Below are 21,016 nucleotides of genomic sequence, written 5' to 3' on the forward strand. Positions count from 1 at the left end.
ATGCAAGAAAGGTACCTAGTCACGAAGTAAATTCCGAAGGTCTTTTTTCAAACGGTTATTTTCATCTGAAGGATTCAAATAGAACTGTGACCCATTTACAGCTAAATGTGACCATTATAGACCCGTTTAAATGGTCACATTTTTATGGTAAAAATATGACCCTGTTTAAATGATCACGTTTTACATAAAAATGATCACATAAATCCGCCCGAAGCCTTTTGACGAAATAATCCGTTTGAAATGAGATATTAGTGAAGTAAATTATCAATTACGCGGAGTACCGATTACCAATTACTTTGTAGGAATTACCAATTAAGTTTCATTTACTACACGTAACAATTACCCACGGACACAATAAAAGTACGTAATTTTTAGGTTGTCATAGTTTTTACGAGGCATTAGTTTCATGAACCACTTGAGTACATAGGATGTCTATATATAGTGGGCATTTGAAGCTAGCTCCTTCACAAGTCACAACAACAACCTCTCTTAGCTTAACAATCTCTTAAAACACACAAAAATGTCAGCAAAAAAAGTATCTCTGTCTTTTCTCTTTGTTCTCCTACTCTCTCTCACATTATGCTTTTCCTCTGCCGAATACGACTCAGTTTATGACCTCCTCAAAGCTTATGGTCTCCCTCAAGGGATCATCCCTAAGGGGGTAGCTAAAAATGACTTCACTTTCGACCCCAACTCCGGCAAACTTCAAATTAATTTCCCATTTTTGGAACCCAATCACGCTTGCACGATTACTAGAACACAATATGTTCTCTCCTATATTCCTGTTTACAACAAAGTTGACTTGCAACCCACCATTTCCGCCACCGTAAGCCACCAAGGCCTTGTTGACGTCAAGGGTATCACCGTCACCGTCAAAATTGCTGGTGTACTTGTATTATCTAACGTCCAAATTGTCAAAATGGAAGTTTCAAATGATGGTAAAACACTTCGCTTCGTATCTTCGATTCCATATGTGCAAAGTCCGGAATTTCCCATCACCGAGGACTTCCAAGTTCCTCGAACCTGTGAGGCTGATCTCACCGTCTCACCTATAAATATGATGCCTTTGTTGGGTGGGATTATGGTGAATGAGAACCAAGGTGATAATGCTGATAATCCTGTCTTCTTTTACAAAGGAGCGTTTGTTCGTCGTGCTTGATTTTACGTGGATGCATGGTAACATGCAGTAAGTGCACGTCAGCACGTGCATGGTAACATGATGGTTTCTATTACTATTTCCAAGTGATTACTAATAGAGTAATCACATTATGTATGGAGCAAAATAAAGTACATACTTGCGTGGCGCAGTATGTGTATGGGACTATGGGTAGATTATTAGTCCATGAAACTAGGTCTATCCTACTTATGAGCAGCCTGTCAGCCTGTGTAATATGGAACTTATTATTCCGAAATAAATAAAGTCGTTATTGTGCCACTTCATCTTCTTTATATTACTCCCTTTAACTTAGTAACAAAAAATTGGTTATAAGGTCTCAATATTTACATCTTATATCTAATCATTTATTTAGATATGATCAAAAGTCAAAAACATCTTATTTAAGAGACACAAAAGATGTTGAGTTGATACCTAAGTTCCAATGATGCCTCATATTTATAATCATAAGATCACCACATCTTATGTTAATCTTTCAATGTGGGACAATTCTATTATTTTTATATAATCCCACATTATTTTTCAATGTGGGACATATAACATACTAAGAATTACACAATTTTATATATGTACAAATTATATAAAATCTATACGCTAATGATAACATTTTTACCACGAATCAAATTATGTTAGTTTTCATAATTTTCTTCACGATATTTTTTTGCTAAATGAAATGTAAAAGTTTTTATATAAAAATTAGAAACATCACTTGAATATAATATAGGAAATAAATATTATAATAATTAAAAGATTCTGTACTTTATTTTTTAAGTCGAAATATATTATTTATAATACTTTCCTAAATTAATTTTTAGGATCACCCCACCTTATGATAATTTTCTGATGTGGGACAATTCAACTATTTATATGTAGTATATTTACCACACTTACATTATTTTTCAATGTGAGACAAATAACATACAAAAAAGTACACCATCTTTTTTGCATCTATTTCGATATCCAACCCGATTTAATAATGAGAAAATAATATACTATCTATTTATATTCGTACATTTTTTTCCATTTTTTGTCATAATTAAAATATGTACAAATGATATGATTTAAATTACATTTTTTTCCTAACACGACTTTTAAGATGTAATTGAGGTAGCAACAAAATGTATAAACAAATGCAAAATATTTTCTTTTTCTGGTGCGATTTTGATTAATGGTTAAAAATTATGATGTGTTTTAGTTACTCAAATGTAATGAGGCATAATAATTACCTATATTTGAAAGTTAAAAAGATTTAATTCTACTATTTGTCAAAGTAAAAAAGCTCGTTATTGATTTGTTTAGGGATTCAAGATCTTTTTATGCAACACTTGATTGTATTATAATTTATAAATTTTCTGTTTTAGTGCAGAGATTATCATTATATATGATACATTAATAACCAATTTATGTATATTTAGCACCCATTTTAATTTTTAATTATGATTTTGTCTTAAATAAAGTTATTATACTATCGATTGTCTTAAAATAAACATTATAATATCACTAATATAGTAATATATAATCGCTTTTATAAATATCTACGTGATTAATATTTGTATGGTATTATTGTAACAAAGGTTTGTCGTTAATACAAACTCTTATAAGAACTCTCTAAGATAATATTTAAGCGATTCAAAAGATTTTGGATTGATACCCCTAAGTTTCAAATATGACTCCTATTTATAATCATGTGATACCTCACCTCATGATAATCTTCTAATGTGGGACAATTCAACTATTTATATGTAGTATATTTACCATACCTACATTATTTTTCAATATGGGACAAACAATATACTTAGAAATACACCATCTGTTTCGCACCTAATTCGACATCTAACCCAGTTTAATATCTAATTATATAATTTTTCAAAAAAAAAAATTTATGTTACTTTTTTGCTAAATGAGATGTATATGTTTTTTTATAAAAATTATAAACATCACTTGGACATAATACTAAAAATATACATATCAACCGTGGAGATAATAATATACTCTTAAGTGCTCTCCAAGACAATGCTTAAGAGACACAGAAGGTTTTGGGTTGGTATTTAGGTTCTAAGGATGCCTTCTATTTATAATCATATGATCACCCACCTTATGCTAAATTTTCGATGTGGGACAATTTTATTATTTATACATAATATATTTACCACACCAACATATTTTTCAATTTGAAACAAATAACAAACTTAGAAATACACCAACTTTTTCGCACATAATTCGACATCTAACCCGGGTTAATAATAATGAGCAAATACTATACTCCCTCGATTCAAGGCCAAATACAACATTCCTTTTTTTTACACTATTCATGAACGAATAGAATCTTTATGATTCCTTCTAATATGTAAGACAAAATATGGTCATCTGGGATCTTATTTGATTCACCTAATTAGGGATGTCAGCGGGACGAGTACAAGTGGGTACCGCCCCGCACCCGCCCCAGTTGGGGCGGGGATGGGTAGAGCTTTGGCAGGTGGTGGGGCGGGTGCGGGTACGAAAATTGTACCCGCCATGGGTCATGGGGCGGGTATGGATTTCGCATCTTACCCACCTAATACCCGCCTACTCGCCAATCATTAAAAAAATTAGTAGGATGATAATAATTTTATAAATCTTATTTAGTTATCGTTAAGATATAATGATAATAATAACTGTTTTATAAAGTTTTTTACAAATTTATTTGGTGAAAAATTAAAATTATAAAGGTAAATTAAAAAAATGGAAATTAATAGTGATTAAAGCAACTTTTATGAAAAAAATTATCAAATAAAATTATGGTGTAGCGGATTAATAGGTAGGCGGGGCGGGTACGGTTTTATATTTTTACCCGTTGGGGCGGGGATGGTTTTTGAAATTTGTACCCGCCACGGGTGGTGGGGCGGGGATGGGTACGAGTTTTTCTTGGTGGGTATGGGTACGGGGGAGCCTATATCCACCACCGCCCCGCCCCAATGACATCCCTACACCTAAGTATAATGAGAATATCAAATTTTTAAATTTTTTATAATGTAAACTTAAAGATATTTACGTTGTAATTTGTGTCTTGGCAAGTGTGTAAATGAAAATGTTGTATTTGGTCTTGAATGGAGGGAGTACTATTTATTAGGGCTGAGCAAAACCGTATACCCGATACGGTTTTAAAAACCGTATACCCGATACGGTATTTAAAAACCGTATCGGGTATACGGTTTTTAAATTCACAATTTTGTCGATACGGATCCGACCCGGGTTAACCGTATACCCGGTTTTCGTATACCCGTATTTTCCGTATATCCGGTTTTCGTATACCCGGATACGGATTTCAGTTGTTTGTTGTTCAATTTATTGCATACGCGATAAAATTGGTACACCCTAACTTAAATTTAATAATAGGTTACATATTAAAATAATCAAAATTTTAATATTCATTATACAAATGCATTAGGGAAAAAGAAAGTGGGACGAGTTAAAGTGATTTTGGTTCAATTATTTAGTTTTTTGTAAGATATTTTTGGTTTTTTTATTTCTTTTCAAAAACCGTATCAGAAACCGTATACCCGGTTTTGTTTTTACCCGACCCGGATACGATACGGTTTTTTGAAAACAGTATCGTATATACGAAAATTCGTATCGTATATACAGAAATTCGTTTAATTGAAACCGTATACCATATCGTATCCGTATATTAAAACCGTTTCGTATATTTTTGCTCACCCCTACTATTTATTAATATTCATACGTTTGTTTTTAATTTTTTTATCATAATTAAAAATATATGCAAAGAATATGATACTATATACTAATGCTAGCATTTCTTTTACCAAGAATCTATTTTTTTTTTATTTTTTTTAAAATACTTTTTTGGGAAATGAGATGTATAAGTTTTTATATAAAGATTATAAACATCACTTGAATATAATACATAATATAGAAAATATATAAATATATATCATACTATGAAGATAATGATATAAACTCTTAAGAGCTCTCCAAAACAATACTTAAGAGACTCAAAATGTTTTTGGTTGGTATAGAGGTTCCAATGATGACTCCTATTTATAATCATAGGATCAACCACCTTATGTTAATCTTTCGATGTGGGACAATTCTATAATTTATACGTATTATAATCACCACACTAATATTGTTTTTCAATGTGGGACATATAACATATTAAGAAGTACACCATCTTTAATATGTGCAAATCATATGAAATCTATACTCTAATGAAAACATTTTTTACCACGAATCTAATTATATTATCTTCATAATTTTTATAACGACATTTTTTTGCCAAATGAAATGTCAAAGTTTTTATATAAAAATTAGAATTACTTCTCATGAATATAAAATAGGAAACATAGATATTATAATAATTAAAAGATTCCCCACTTTATCTTTTATGTGGAAAATACTGTATTATTTATGAAACTTTCCTAAATTAATTTTTGATGATGTGGACGCTCTAGAATCGCTCGAAAAAACTCTCTTTTATGTATATACTAGATTTCATGCCCGGCCGTTGGCCGGGTAATATCAAAAAATAATTTCTGAATACTTATCTTGAGATGGTTGCTTTTAAAGCATTCTACAACGAAAAATGCTTCAATGTTGCAATGTAGAGAGTTTCACTTTCTTGTATTTTATAATTCGTACTAATGTCTTATGATCTCTGAGGGGTTCATTTGTCAAAAAAAAAATATCTTATGATCTTTAATTAATCTTCAAGGTATTAAAAAGTTAATTAACGGGTGACGCCCAAATTGGGTGCCACCCTCTCACAACCATTCTTTATTGAAGGGGTTCCCACTCACCCCATGTGAGAGGGTGGCGCCCAAATTCGGTGTTACCCGGTGGCGCCCTTTCATTTTCCAATCTTATATAAGAACCTAATTGAGTTGCTCTTCCGTGTAACTCAAGTTAAAAAATTGAATCGATTTTGTCATAATCAAATAGCAATATTTATCTTAATTAAATACAACTAATAAAAAAAATATTAATAAGTGGTTTATAAAAGTTGGCTTTAATTGTACAAATCTTTTAGAACCCCGCTCCACTTGGAATAGTAACCTTTGTAGAACGGCAAAATCCGGCTTAGTGAATACATTAACATTACTGATCGTAGAAATTGGATGAAAATTGTAGATGGTATATAAGTACAAACATTATGTGTGATATAATATAAAATTAAGAAACTTAGCGATCAATAATACCGAAAAAACAATGCAGGCACAAATTAGTCATCATGAACCATTAGAAACAAATATAAACAGATCGTATCCTATAGTCACTCCAATCAACAAACACTCCTGTATAACTACATAAATAAACAATAAAATAATGATAGAGACAATAAATGTCTAAATGATGCGTTCATGTCAAATGATACAAATCAATAATGGTGTCCTCCTTATATATACATGTCAAAACTTGTATGAAAATATGAATATACGACAATATATACATAAATGTAGTGATAGATAATCATAGAAATTAGAAGTTTTAGATTTATTGTAGTTCTCTTCTTTGTATCATAAGTATCCCATCCCAATTCATGTAGCTTCTATACAGGTAGGAATTCCAATGAAGATCATTCACTATTACACATCTAAATACATTATTTTATAGAATTAGTAGTTCACAAATTTGAATTCCCTAATATTACTCGAAATTCGTTTCCAAAAGTTAATTAGACTCTCTAATATTGCTCTAAAAATTCCTTTCATAAGTTACGGCCTTAAGGTGTTTGATTGCAACAAATGAAACTTAAATGACTTAAATTTCGCCATTAAACCAAGTTAAGGAGGTCATTTGCTGCTTTTCTATATATTTTATTAATAGCTCCTATAATTTCTTAAAATTTTGACTCTCGGAGATCGCTTTAATGACACTCAGAATAAATAAAATGCAACATAGATAATAGATTGAGTTGGTGAACGTATACTCCTATAAGTTTCCAAATTAAAATATAAACTCACTTACAAACATGTTTAGTACTAATAAATGACATTGTAACAAAGAAGAGAATCGAATAAAACGAGGATTGGTTTTAGCTTTTCCGATGCTAAATCGTATACTCCGCACAATCAAATAGTACTAAAATATGTGCAACATATGTAGTATCTAAATTAATTTCCCCTGAACCTTAGAATCCATATATATGAATACTAATAGATTTCTTTTTATTGAACCTTATCTAGAAAAGATTTATTAGTATCTAGAAAAGATTTATTATTAAAAAAAAAAAAGTAGTTAAGACTCTATTTATTTACTTATTGAACCTTATCTCTTAAATAGTATAGGACTCTAACAGATTTCTTTTTTGTTATCTAACCCGTACGTAAAAAGTGTTAAAATAACTATTCTTTTTTGTTTTTTAATTTATTAGTTTTTATTGGAGTTAACTTTTAGCAACTTTTATAAACTTAATTTAATTTGTCGGATTCAATGAATAATTGTTCACATCTCAAAAAAATGAAAACATATTTCTTTCATTGAATTGTGGGGGGATATTTTTTAATCAAATGTGAGATAATGCAAATCTCTTCAAATAAAAAGACCGGCTAGTGAAGAGTGGCTCAATCTTTGTGATAGTGCTGTGACTTGTGACAACCTCATGCTAATTCATTTGCTAACTTTGGGGGTTGCTGGCATGTATTTGCATGATATATAGGAGATTTGTAACCTTTACGCATTTGGACATTGGTCATTGGAAATCCAAATAAACTACACCTCATCAATAATATTACATCAAAATAATTCCGGAGATTGTCGATCATCAAACCCGCCTATAATATTATGTAACAAATTGTGGCATGTCATTTGACGGGCCTGCAACTACTAAACTAACTGAGCTGATGAACATTGCTATAACTCTATTTTTTAATTAAAACTATTCTCTTAATTAAATTTGATTATCTTATAAAAGGATAATAAGAGTATAGAATAGTGAATTAAACTTGTATTTATATTATTGGGTTTGGGTATATAAAGTTTGCTATTTATAATAAATTAAATTATGTACAGAGTACTTTGCAGGTAAAACAAACACAAGAATTGTGTTAGTCTAGCAATATGATATACATGAACATAATCATAAACAAAATAAGGCAAAACACAAACCTTCGTAAGCTATTTTGTGATTATAGCACTAACCTTCGTAAGCTATTTTAATTTAGGAACGTCATAACACATTTACACACATTCAGGAGAAACAACTAATTTTGAAAAAAAAAACGTTAGGGAACCTATTAAACTTGCAAGCTAAATATAACACCGTTTGAGTGTTGTGCGTATCTCTCAAATATCACAAAAACCCTGAAATCAAACAGGCAAAAATAAATATAAATAATTGTTAAGATGCCAAACAAATAATTAATACGCGGACGCGCCAAACAGTCATACTAATGAAAATAATATAGGAAAACAAAGGCTTTTTGACCATATTTATAATGTAAGTTTTAGAGTACAATTTGAACTCTTGATGTATTAGAAGCATGCGAAATAGTACAATACACATATAAAATTAGGAATCTCTACAATACACATAGAAAATTAGATTTGAGATTCCAATATGATTTAATATAATATAATATAATATTCTTTAATGTAAATCTTTTTATTTTTATGTACATAATTTATTGAACAAAAGTAATAGCCAATGAAATCGCTTCAAAAGTTCCTCTTTTAAGTATATACTAGATTTCAAGCCCGGGCGTTGCCCGGGTCATATCAGTACAGTGGCTTCAAAGTACTTATTAGGAGATTGTTGTTAAAAACGACTATTGAATTGCATTTTGGTCACTTTGTATGCTCAATACCAAAGAAGAATAAGATGGCCATGGTTCTTTTAAGAGAACTCATTTTTCATGATATTTGATGTGAGGCATGTCAAAAATGATTCGACCTATAATAAGTGTATCTCGTGACTCAAGATTGATCTGAAATACCAAGCTTTTAGAAACACATCAAGTTGATAAAAAAATGATCTGAGTGTGATTGGGTTTTACTTGGCTCGTCCTTAAACTGCACGCTCCGTAACAACATATAATGAAAATTCGTAATTGTTATCTTTGTTAGGATAAATGGGTAATTATCAAACATCTTTCTAATTGGTGCGTTAGACTATGACAGCAAGATTATGAAAACATATAATTGATCTTAGGGTCCTAGGTGTTAGCTTAAAATTGTAGGATAAAGCAACAATGAATGATTAAGTACTTTTACCAAAAACATATTGACAATTCAGATTGATAAACAAAAAGTTAGTCTCTTAAATAAAATTTGTAGCGACAAAATCCCTCTTGCAAAAACATCGTAAGTTCATTAGATATGTATATATTGCCTCTATCCCAATTATTAATATACATTTGTTTTTTTCCCCTTACAAAATAAATTAAATGTAAACTATTCACTGTAATAGATGGAGGAATACTCTTTTCCTCATACAATGCATACCCTCAAACATAAAATCTTAGAAGTTTGTATATTATATTCTTTTCGTCTCAATTCTTTGTTTACCATCTATATTTTTGTGAAATATATTATTATCAAAGGTAAATAAATGATTTGAATGGAGGGAGTAAAAAATAATATGGATTTCTTTACAAATTGACAAACAAGTGAAACAACAGAAGAAAAACTCTAAGTTAGACACATCTGATTATTTGCTCTAAGTTAACAATTGAGTAAGATGTAGAAATCATACGGAATATATCATTATACATACAATGAAAATAGCGTGGAAAGAATGATAAAAAAAAAATAGAACACACATCTAATTTAAACCCCCTTTAATAGTTTATACAATATAAAATATGACTAATAACTTCAAAGTTTTGGACAAATACAAACTCATGTCTACGAAGTATTGAACATTAAAAGTGATATACTTTTAGGAGTTTAGATCCATTAGAATTCTTTGTAGCTCAAATCTCCAAACTCATAAGAATTCTATACACGTAGTTGTTGGAGATCACTCGTTATTCATCATGTTAAGATATAGTGAGAATTGAGATGCATATATACTATATATAATTTGTTGAATTCTTTTTATATTACGAAACTTCCATCGAAAATGTGTTAACTATGATATAATCGTAATACGCATGCAATTTCAAATTCTCATTAAGAATGAGAATGACGGACGGTATAAGGCTTAGTTTATACGGTATTTATTTATTTATTTATTTATATTCATAATCAGCTTATTCCATATTGCAAGTATATCATATTAGCTAGTCTCCATTAAGACAGATGTATCCATATAACTCATAATGAACAATGTCCCCAATTCCGCCAATCAATAGTAAATACTCACTATATTGCACTTACATATAGCTTTGACATAGGATTTAAAGCAAAGTTCTATACTTGGAAGGGCTATGCGTTCTCTCATTCATGCTTCTTTTTTACTAAGCAAAAATGCAGTTTTGAGTATGCTAGCATGCCCATAAAACTCGTACACCATGATACATACCGTATATACCAACATATTTTAAAAAAATAATTCTCCTTAATGTGCGATTATGTGGGAGAGTTGCTCATTCTAAAAACCATAGCTAGCCGCTTCATCCGTTTATTACCATTTAGTAAAATTAGTAAAAGCACTCTTTTTTTTCTAAGATCATCACTCAACTAAACTTCCTTTATTGTATGACTTACTTAATAGTGAGTCATAACTACACTAATTTCGTTATTTGTTTAACAGCAACACAAAAATTGAGACGTAAGTTCAAGAAAAAAACTAATAAATATCTATCTTGCTTGGTGGACACCAACTATTCAAATTCTCTTACACTATAGAAGAGAGACCTGATATATATAAGAGAAAAAGGTTAGTACTTGTTAGTTGGTACGATATACCGAATAATATAAGCACAAAGAAAAAACACAATGTCATAGTTACGGGTTTGCTGCTAAAAATCGTGCAGGTGCTACCGTTTCACCATGACTAAGTTGAGTAGGCTTGTAAGACGATTCCATGATTGTACCTGCAATATGATATGAAGAATACTTATTAGAAAAAAAATAGCAAACCAAAATACAAACTAAATTATTACGAAGAAAATAGCTAATGAATTATAAACGAAACTATTGTTTGGAAGATCAAATATGTAATTCGTATTATATATACTGTAAAACATATAGTGCCCTAGTAGTAGTTGAAGAGGTAGTATAGTTTTGATTGATTCCCTAGACCTTATCTCATAGATGCTATAGGACTCTAATTGAATTTTCTAATTATCTAAATATATACGTATTATTTGTTCTAAATATTTATTTATATAGATAATATGCAAAAGTTATAGCCAATAAAATCGCTTGAAAAGTTCCTCTTTTAAGTATATATATTGATATTGATTGATACTAGATTTAATACCCGTGCGATGCACGGGCCAGTTTGTAATATACTCCCCCATATCCAGACCAAATGTTACACTTGTGTTGTGGGTAGTCTTGGAGTAGTTTGTAAATTGAAGTCTCTGCTACTCAGCGTTATTCGGAAAATTCGAGCTCTCTAAACTCTAATATCCATCTGATAAAATGGTTCTATTCACAAAAGCCAATAACCTAAAAATAATAATAAACAAATAGCAGAACCTAAGATTAATCGAGTAAGAAATGGCAAGAAGAAGTTATGAAGAAGATCTAAATTGAGATCAATCCTAATTCCTATCATGCACAAATGCAACACGGGGGAATCATAAGAGCAAAATAGAAAGAAAAATTATTTGTAATGTATAAACTGTGTTGTATCTTTATATGTGATCGTAATATTAGTTGTTTGAAGTCAAGCCCAACTCTTATTTTCTTTTTTTTTTTTTAGTTTAAACAAGAAAAAATGAGAATAACATACCGTAAAAGATTGTAGGAATAAAGTTCTATAAAATATAGAAATTAATCTAAAAGAATCTTAAAAATATTATGAATAATAAGATCTTAGCTAACATATTCCACATCCTTGATAAATATGTATTTAGTAGCTTATTTGTTAAATGCATTTCGGGTACCTGATTTGTTCAAAATAGCTTATTTGACCAAAATTTCAGGTACCTTATTTTTTTAAGCGTTTGACAAATAACTAATTAAACTAAATAAGCTACCTGAAATGAAATGTTATCAAGGGTAACATTTGAGATTTCAGATAACTGATTTGATTTAATTTTTCTTTGTTACCCCTTAAATCTATACTATTAAATAATTATCATATTCTTTTACGTCATTACATCAAAATCAGTTATTTTTCAGTTAGTTTGTCAAATATTTTTTTTTATACGATCAACTACTTTATTAGTTAACTTTTTAGGTTTCAGTTAGATTTTCAGCTATCTTTTCAGATTTCAGCTATCTTTTCAGCGCCTTAAGAATGAGCATACTACATACGAATTAGTCTTGTGTAGATCGATTTTACCTTAATATATTTGTAAAACGAATTCAAACACAACCACAAGGTTGGACTATGAAATAGAAATATATAATAAGAAAAGCAGTTGAAATATGATTTCTTTCAATAAAATGTATTTATCTTTTTCTCTCCGCATAAATGATTTTGAAGGGGTATAGTCCATTTACAATTCTACTTTCACTCTAAAACTAATTAAAGATACACTTATTCTATTTAGTCGTTGATTCTTTTTCTGTTGATGAATGCAAAGTCTTAGAATTCTATCAGGAGTATTACTCAAGCAGTCAAGCATCGTCTGACTCCAAAATTACTGGAAAGATGTAAGTTTTTCCTATTATACATTAGAATAAGATGAGTTGGATATTAGTCTTTAACTTAAACACTAATAGAAATTTAAAACTACATTTGTACTTTTGAGAGTGACTGAGTGAGCCTTAGAGGAAAGGTAATTTGCCGATTATATGATTACGTGATGTTTAAGGATCGGTACATCTTCCAACTAATCGTGTATTTTCTTATTATTGTGGAAGACTAACGTAAGTAGGTCAACTTAATTTAAAAACTTTTCCTTATCTCTTTACTTAGTTTTTAAGCAACAGGTCATCACACAAGTTCAACACCTACATAGATATTTCAAATTTAATCAAACTAATAAAAAAACAAACTTCAAATTAAGATATTCTAATTTATATTGAGATAAAAAAAAGGGTTATGTTCTTGTTCTTGTTCTTCTATGTACATGATTTTTAACATTATCTCTTGACTCCCTTCTACTTTAAGAAGGTGTTTTACGATTTTTTTTGCATTTTAAATAAAGCGTGCATTATCCCTCTACAGCTTAGAAATATTATTGTGTCCTTTTGGAGGACCGTCCTCCTTACTTTAAATCAATATAAACTCTTTGAATTATATGAACTGACAATAAAGGCGAATGTAATCTTACGATTTGCATGCACTATATGAAAAATACAACAACTAAAATTAAAAGAATGATGTAAATTAATCTAGAGAAGTACGTGGTAGCTCTTAACATTACTAAGTAGAGACAAATTTCAAGTGTTATAAGCATTCATGACAATTGTTCATGTAATAAACAGATTGGGTTTATCAACTTACTATAAAATCTTTTCCTTGCCCTTCGTCCTGTTTCTTATCTCGAAATCATCCTGCAATTAAAACAAAGCAATTGATTAGTTTTCAATTGGAAATTATTAACACGACTACACACAAAATTGAATTAAATTGTTGCAAAAAGAGGTGGTTGTTGACGCATTTTATGAGAATATGAGGCAGTAGGATAACAATGAACTTTGATAACTATTTATATAGGATAAAAGTTGACAACTATTAGTGTTCTACATGTAGTAGAGTTTTAATTGTGAAAAAGTTGATCGTCATAATGGTTTTATTATTATTATTACTATAATTAGACTCCATATCTCGAAAGTTATTTGCTAAACTTGAACTCTCTATAATCGCTCGAAAAAAGCTTCCTTTAATAAAGATAGATAGATACTAGATTTCATGCCCGGGCGTTGCCCGGGTCATATCATAATAGTGGCTTCCAAGAACTTATCACGCGATTGTTTAAAGGACCATTTTATAGCAATTATTTACCTATGCTTTGGTCGCTTTGTATGATTAGTATTATACTATGTTAAAGAAGAGTAGGAAATGGGATAGGCTCAATTTTATGCGCAACTTACTCGTTTTGAAGTTATATATTAAGAAATTGATGTGACTTAAAATCACTTATAACATTTATGGCACGTATAATTCTAGTATGATAAAGGAAGATTGTCCAACGTATTCTATCTGATTAGGTGTGGTAACGTGTAACAAAATTTCTTCTTTATCTATTAACTCAGGATGACTATTATCAAACGTCACTAAGTAATTATAAGGGCCATAGTGATAAGCTATGTAGGACTCTTATTGTGACGGTAGTATTTCGTTTTGTTAGTTTATTTTCTTAAATAATAATAGATTTAAGAAAATATATTTTAGAGGGTAATCCCTCCGCCCCGGTCATTTGTTTACCTATTCTATTCTCACAAAAACTTTAGAGAGACGGTTTCTCAATAGCGTTATTGAGAGACCTCTAACATAATAAGAGGAAGGATTTATTTAATTTATGTCTCCCATTATTTTAGGGTGTCTCATTCATTCATTTACTTTACTATATTGGATAAGTTTTTTCTATATTGGATAATTTTTTATTAATAATTTGATCATCTAATGAACTATTGCCCACTTGTCATCCGTGACTACCACTACAAATGGCCTCCTCCTCCCTCCTTCGTTTTTTATGGCAGAGTAAAGGTAAATAAATAACCGAAACTAAGGAAGTATAAAACAATGACTAAAAAACATGTATGCATACAACATCATAATATTAAAAATATGCATGCATTTGTGCAACATGTTTATAAGATCTTGAATGTACGACAACTCTTTTTATATTAGTCTCTCATGAATCTCACAACTACACACCCGTCCTATTCTTTCACGACTGCCACATTGTTATAGGCTTAAAGCTAATGTGCACAAATAAGTTACTAACTTATGATATGATATAAATGGAAGATTTATTGCGTACAATTGTTTGTATTTTGTATGATTAAGTATACAGTTTTGTTCCGTCCCACACAGCTTTATCGATCCAGACAACATAAAATTTTGAATGACTTCGAAATAGATACCAGCTTAATTTTAACGTATGAGTCGGTCTTAATGTCTTATGATAATTTTACCATACCATCTATCTTATATAAAAATTGTGTTACAACTAATGAATAATTCTTAAGTTATCTCTTAATCAATACACTTATACAATTTATAAACTCATAAAAAAACGTGTACACGTCACTTTTTTTATCCCTAATTAAGAAGCATTTGATTTTTGTAATTATCATAAAATCCCCATTAAAGCACCATGCCACAATCACTATTCATTTGACGCCAACACAAATACTAACATAAGTCTTCGAAATTCATCATATTGCTGGTAATTAACGGTCATATCGGAAACTCGAGCACGAAAAACCAATTATTCAGTGAAGATAAAATTATTGTTAATTACATAAAAGTAAGAAAAGCAATAAAAAATTACAGGCTATGTCTTCGAAATTTTTGACGGATGGGTGGACATGGATAAAAGAGTCAGTTGGGACTCGGGAGTTTACACATAGAAACTTTATTCTAATGATACTCTAAAATAATTACTAGTTTTAAACCCGTGCAAATTGCACGGGTTGTTGTTTCAGAGTTGTTATTATTAAGGTTTTTTATGAGACGGTGTTTTAATAGTGTTTATATAACACATCTCACATGATAGGATACTTACCAATTTAATTTTTTTTGTTAGTTTCTAATGTAGTTAATGACATGTCTAGCCGAGATGTCGCATGAGACGGTCTCAAAAACCTTATCAACATGTAGAATGTTGTATTCTTGTATTAGGACATGTTTAGATTGAGTGTTACCATCTCCACAATTAATAGTTATACCATCTTATATACTCGTATAATATACTTGTTATATAAATAGTTTTAAAAATATGTTATATGTCGTGAAATTTCGTTAAATATATTTGGTAGAAAATTATAAAGTAGATACATACTCTTATTAGATGTTGTGAAATTTCGTTAACTAAATTTATTTTTTAGCATGGGGTTGGCCCATTCATATTTCATAATATAGGTTAACCCAATTTATGAATGTATATTATGGTTTTGTTTAGCAAAACACTTCAGGTAGCTATTTGACCATAATTTCATCTACCTGATTTTTTGCAAGTGTTTGGTAAGTACGTAATTTGACCAAATAAGCTAACAGAAATGAAATGCTATCTCAGGTAGCATTTGAGAAATGAAGTACTTCAAATGAGTTATCTTCCATTTTTTTACCTCTGTAATCTATAATATTAAAGAATTATCATATCCTTTTACGTTATTTTACCAAAATCAGTTACCTTTTCAGCTAGTTTGGCAAACACTTTTTTATATAATCAGCTATCTTATTCACTGCTAATTTTCATCTACCTTAGCGAGTTAACTTTTTAAGTTCGTTAGCTTTTTGATTTTCAAACTACACCTAGCTACTCGCTTATACATGTCAAGACTTCACTCGTCCTCGTAAACCGACCTGGTTTTTTAGGGTTAAAGATCTGTTAATCTTGACTCGCAGTTTGATTGACTCTATTTCAGGGTCGAAACTCAACCCAACCCGGGTTCGGTCATTAGGCCAAAGAAATTCAAGATTATTTGTAATCTTAATATTAATACTCTTTTTTATTTTTCTATGTTTTTCCCAATTGTTTTTTCACAATCTCCAATATGGAGCTTTGACTATATTTTCCGATATGTAATGTTACTTTTTTTTCGTCAAAATAATATTTCATGAAAGATAATTTGATAATAAATGTAAATATTTTAATTGAATTTATTAATAATTTTTATTTTCCAATATATTTACGATAAAATTTATTTCATCTTTATAATAAGTGCCTTAATAAAAGTACAATAAGTAATGAATATAATTATATTGTTAATATTAAATGTGATGGGTTAAAATATGGACTCGTATTCTAACCTTGATACGACCTGTGACCGACTCGCTTAAAAGGCTAATCTCAACGACCCTCATTTATACGATTAAGTAATGACTTAATAACTAAGTCCACAACATCCTTCGCTTATAAACCCGACCTCATATAAATTAGGCCCCTCCCAAGCCCCAATAGAACCCTACTTAGTACTTGTAAATTGGAATCAGCTCTCCTTTTGATTGTTTCACTTCAGCGCCGCACCAAAACTCCCTCTCACCTACCTCTCAAGTCTCAATCTATATCATTCTATCTCACTAAATATCATGTCAAATACACACAATAATCCTGGTTCATTCTACTCTCAATCGTCTCATAAATCTAGCTTTTTTTCAATCTCAATCTCATTTTCCTAAAAACTCCCACAAACGATATCCATCCTATCGAATGTTCTTACAAATTTACGGATGACTTTAATTTCAATGAAGGCTCTCATTCATGTAGAAATTTTAAAGCGTATTTCTTCTAAGAAATTCTGTTTTTTTTTGCTCTTTTAACATTGTACTTTTGTCAACTTTTATCTCAAAAAATTGCACGGATACCTGCAATTTTACTCTCTTCAAAAATTGCACAACTTCTTAGTTCATTGCTATTCACTCTTTTTTATTTATTTTCTAGCAGGAGTAGTATTTTTCAATGATTTTTTCGTTTTAACTTTTTTTTGCTGATAATTTTTTATATTGAATAAATAATTGCCTATTTAACGCAAAATTACTTGTTTCCCTGGTAATTCATTTTCCGTAAGCAAAATATCACTTCGTATTTATTTCTGAATATTTTATTTTATTATGTTAAATCGTTTTTGTGTTTTTTTCGTATTAGTTGAATATAATACTCCGTATTAAATTGGTGGATTGGAATAAGATTATTTTATTTTTGAATGTACATTCGAAGAAGTATTCCATAAGATTATTTTATATAGTTTGTTGCGACACGAAATTTAGCGCATGTCCGAAAAGACGGATATCTGAATAATTAAATACGTTGCACACTGTTGGGTCCCACCATAACCTGGATTTTCCAAAAAAAAAAAAATGCATTTATGACGTGGCGCGCTGTACAATGAGTATTGTCTTCTGAATTTATATAGACTAGTATTGGTGCCCGCCTTCGCCCGGGCTACCTCTACTTACCATTAATTTTTTTTTCATTAAATAAAATTACTTAAAGTTGCATAACCCATAAATTTATCATTAATATATTTTTATAATATATCCTAAAATTACGATGAAATGAATTTTGAGACAAATTCACTACTCCTGCTATTAATATTTTACTGTTATTAATGAAACAATAGTAATAACATTTCACTACTTGCCCGTAATCATTGTTACTTTCACTACTCCCGCCGTAATTATTGTTACCGTCACTACTGCCGCATTAATATTGATAATTGCACTACTCCCGCCGTAATTATTGTTACTTTCACTATTGTCGCATTAATATTGATTATTTCACTACTCCTGTTGTTGTTTCTACCACTATCACTAATCTCGTTGATAATATTGCTACTTTTACTATTCAGATGAGTGATTATTATCATATAACTATATCCAATGCTACTACAATTCTTTTCTTTACTGACGAAATTACTTTTACTACTTAGGCATGTAATTTTAAGAGGATTATATATTTATATAAATATATTACATATATGCATCAAATCAAATCGAAATAGTTATGCAATATTATATATTATGGATTCTAACTTGAATTATTTATAACCTACTTATTATATTTTTGTATGTTAAATAATTAACATCTTTATACATCTAATAAACTATAAAGTTTAATAAAATTGCATAAGTTTTAAATTTAATGTATAGTTTTATGATGATAATAATTAATGACATAAGGGTGCATGTTTATACTAATTAATTATTTTATTTTAAGGAAATTGACCATCTTCTAGTCTTTTATAAATTTAGGAAAATTACCAGCATCTTCTTTCTTTTAGCTTCCTTGAAATTGACCATATTAATTAATTATTTTATTTTAAGGAAATTCACAATATTAATTAATTATTTTATTTTAAGGAAATTGACCATGTTTAGGAAAATTACCAAGCTTTTATATAATTTAATTTTAACCCAAACTATGTAATATTTGCATTGAGATCCCTTAATCGGGTCCATCACACGGTGCTATTGATTTAAAACTATATAGTATAATTAATTTGTATAACTTTCTTTAATTACATTGAAATCCCTTGGTTTCTGGATTTAATATATAGTATTGATAAGATAGGTATACGCAAAAGTTTAATTTAATCCAAATAATCAATCTTTATCTATCTTCATAGTAGTGTAGTGTAGGATAAATAAAACACTTGCCTAGTTTCCAATTGGTAATTAATTACATTAATTACTTAATTAGCTGTTTAATTTCATATTTTACAATTTAAGCAATATACAATTATGAACAAAAGTAACAGCCAATGAAATCGCTTGAAAGCAATAACCAATGAAATTGCTTCAAAAGTTCATCTTTTAAGTATATACTAGATTTAATGCCCGTGCGATGCACTGGCCTATTTGTATTCTCTATTTTGTATAATGTCGTAACTAAAAACTATTTCACCTCATCTTGTTTGTATATGCTCTCACTTTAATGAAAGGGGATAGAAAATCTGCTCACATGAGAGGGTAAAGGGAAATACGACAATGAGGCAAAAAGGATGAGAGAAATATGCCGTTTTTATAGTCTTTTAACTCTATATTTATTGGACATGAATACCTTGCACGAACAACTTTCTTGTACATAAAATTGTAGCAAGGATGCAAAAACTAAAGCATCACAACGTCCATTTGTTAAATAACTCATATGAGCAATGAAATACAAACTGAATTATTGAACAAAAATAGTATAGAATGAATGGATTAGCATACACATATTAAGTAATGGAAAATACTCGTAGAGATTAATATAAATGACAGTAGCAAGAGTTGTTAAGTTTACGACCTCCGTAGATTCATCGATCATGCTCTTAGTCAATATAAAACAACAGGTGCAATGATTACAAATAATGTATAATGTATATTAATGCCAATATAGTATTATAGGCAACATGCGTAAATCTCAAATTGCTGTGAGCTATAATGCTCATCATTTATATAGTCTGGCCTTACAAAGTTGTAATAGGCTCCGATTATGTATCAAATACTCCTATCTTATATACATTGGCAAGGAAGAACACTAATCTTTTCATTATGCTCCAACTCTATCACTATTTCAACTCCGGTGAGATTTGCTTTATTTTGCATCACAAAATAAATCAAGTGTAAACTATTTAATGGAACGGAGGAAGTATTTATTTTAAAGAAATTCAAACAACAATATCTCTTTAAATTTTTATATTTATTTTAATTTTAAGAAGTTTATAAAAGTTGGAAATTCTAATTTTACTCGAAAGTTGGACTCTCTGTAGTGGCTTAAACATCAGGAATTTAGAACATCTCCTTATAAATCAATCAATCAATATATATTATATTTTCAACGGAAGTCTTGAACACCACCGCCATTTTTATAATTTCATTGATCATTTCAATGGCCTAAAATGTGTCAAATTAAAACTACTCAAGTATATTACACTAATTAATGAAATATTAATATTTTAAAATTGTAAAAGTCATTAATTAATTAATATTAATATTTGTGCCCTTTGTCTTTCTCATATTTGAGATCACTCATTCGTTAATTCATCACAAGATTCTTCAAACTTTATTTCCTCGACGTGTTAATAGTACGTAGTAACCATAATATTATAATCTAATTTGTAGATCCTCTATGCATTTGTACTCATACTATACGTTCACAAATAATGCCTCACAGTTAGGTTATTTTTCAA

At 29.7% G+C, this 21,016-nt stretch overlaps 1 protein-coding gene and 1 long non-coding RNA gene across 2 annotated transcripts; one reads left to right on the forward strand and one right to left on the reverse strand.

Moving 5' to 3' along the window:
- Positions 1-441: 441 nt before the first annotated feature.
- LOC141611647 (uncharacterized) lies at positions 442-1,435 on the forward strand. The gene has a single exon (XM_074430232.1). It carries the CDS (start codon positions 521-523, stop codon positions 1,157-1,159), a length of 639 nt encoding a protein of 212 aa, XP_074286333.1. The 5' UTR covers positions 442-520; the 3' UTR covers positions 1,160-1,435.
- Positions 1,436-10,938: 9,503 nt separating this feature from the next.
- On the reverse strand, positions 10,939-13,857 carry LOC141611648 (uncharacterized). Its single transcript, XR_012528681.1, has 2 exons — positions 13,680-13,857; positions 10,939-11,148 (listed from the first exon to the last, which is right to left on the reverse strand). It is a non-coding gene; the product is annotated as an uncharacterized LOC141611648 (long non-coding RNA).
- Positions 13,858-21,016: the final 7,159 nt, after the last annotated feature.

The sequence above is a fragment of the Silene latifolia genome, chromosome 11 (assembly GCF_048544455.1).
Source record: "Silene latifolia isolate original U9 population chromosome 11, ASM4854445v1, whole genome shotgun sequence".
Classification (NCBI taxonomy): Eukaryota; Viridiplantae; Streptophyta; class Magnoliopsida; order Caryophyllales; family Caryophyllaceae; genus Silene; species Silene latifolia.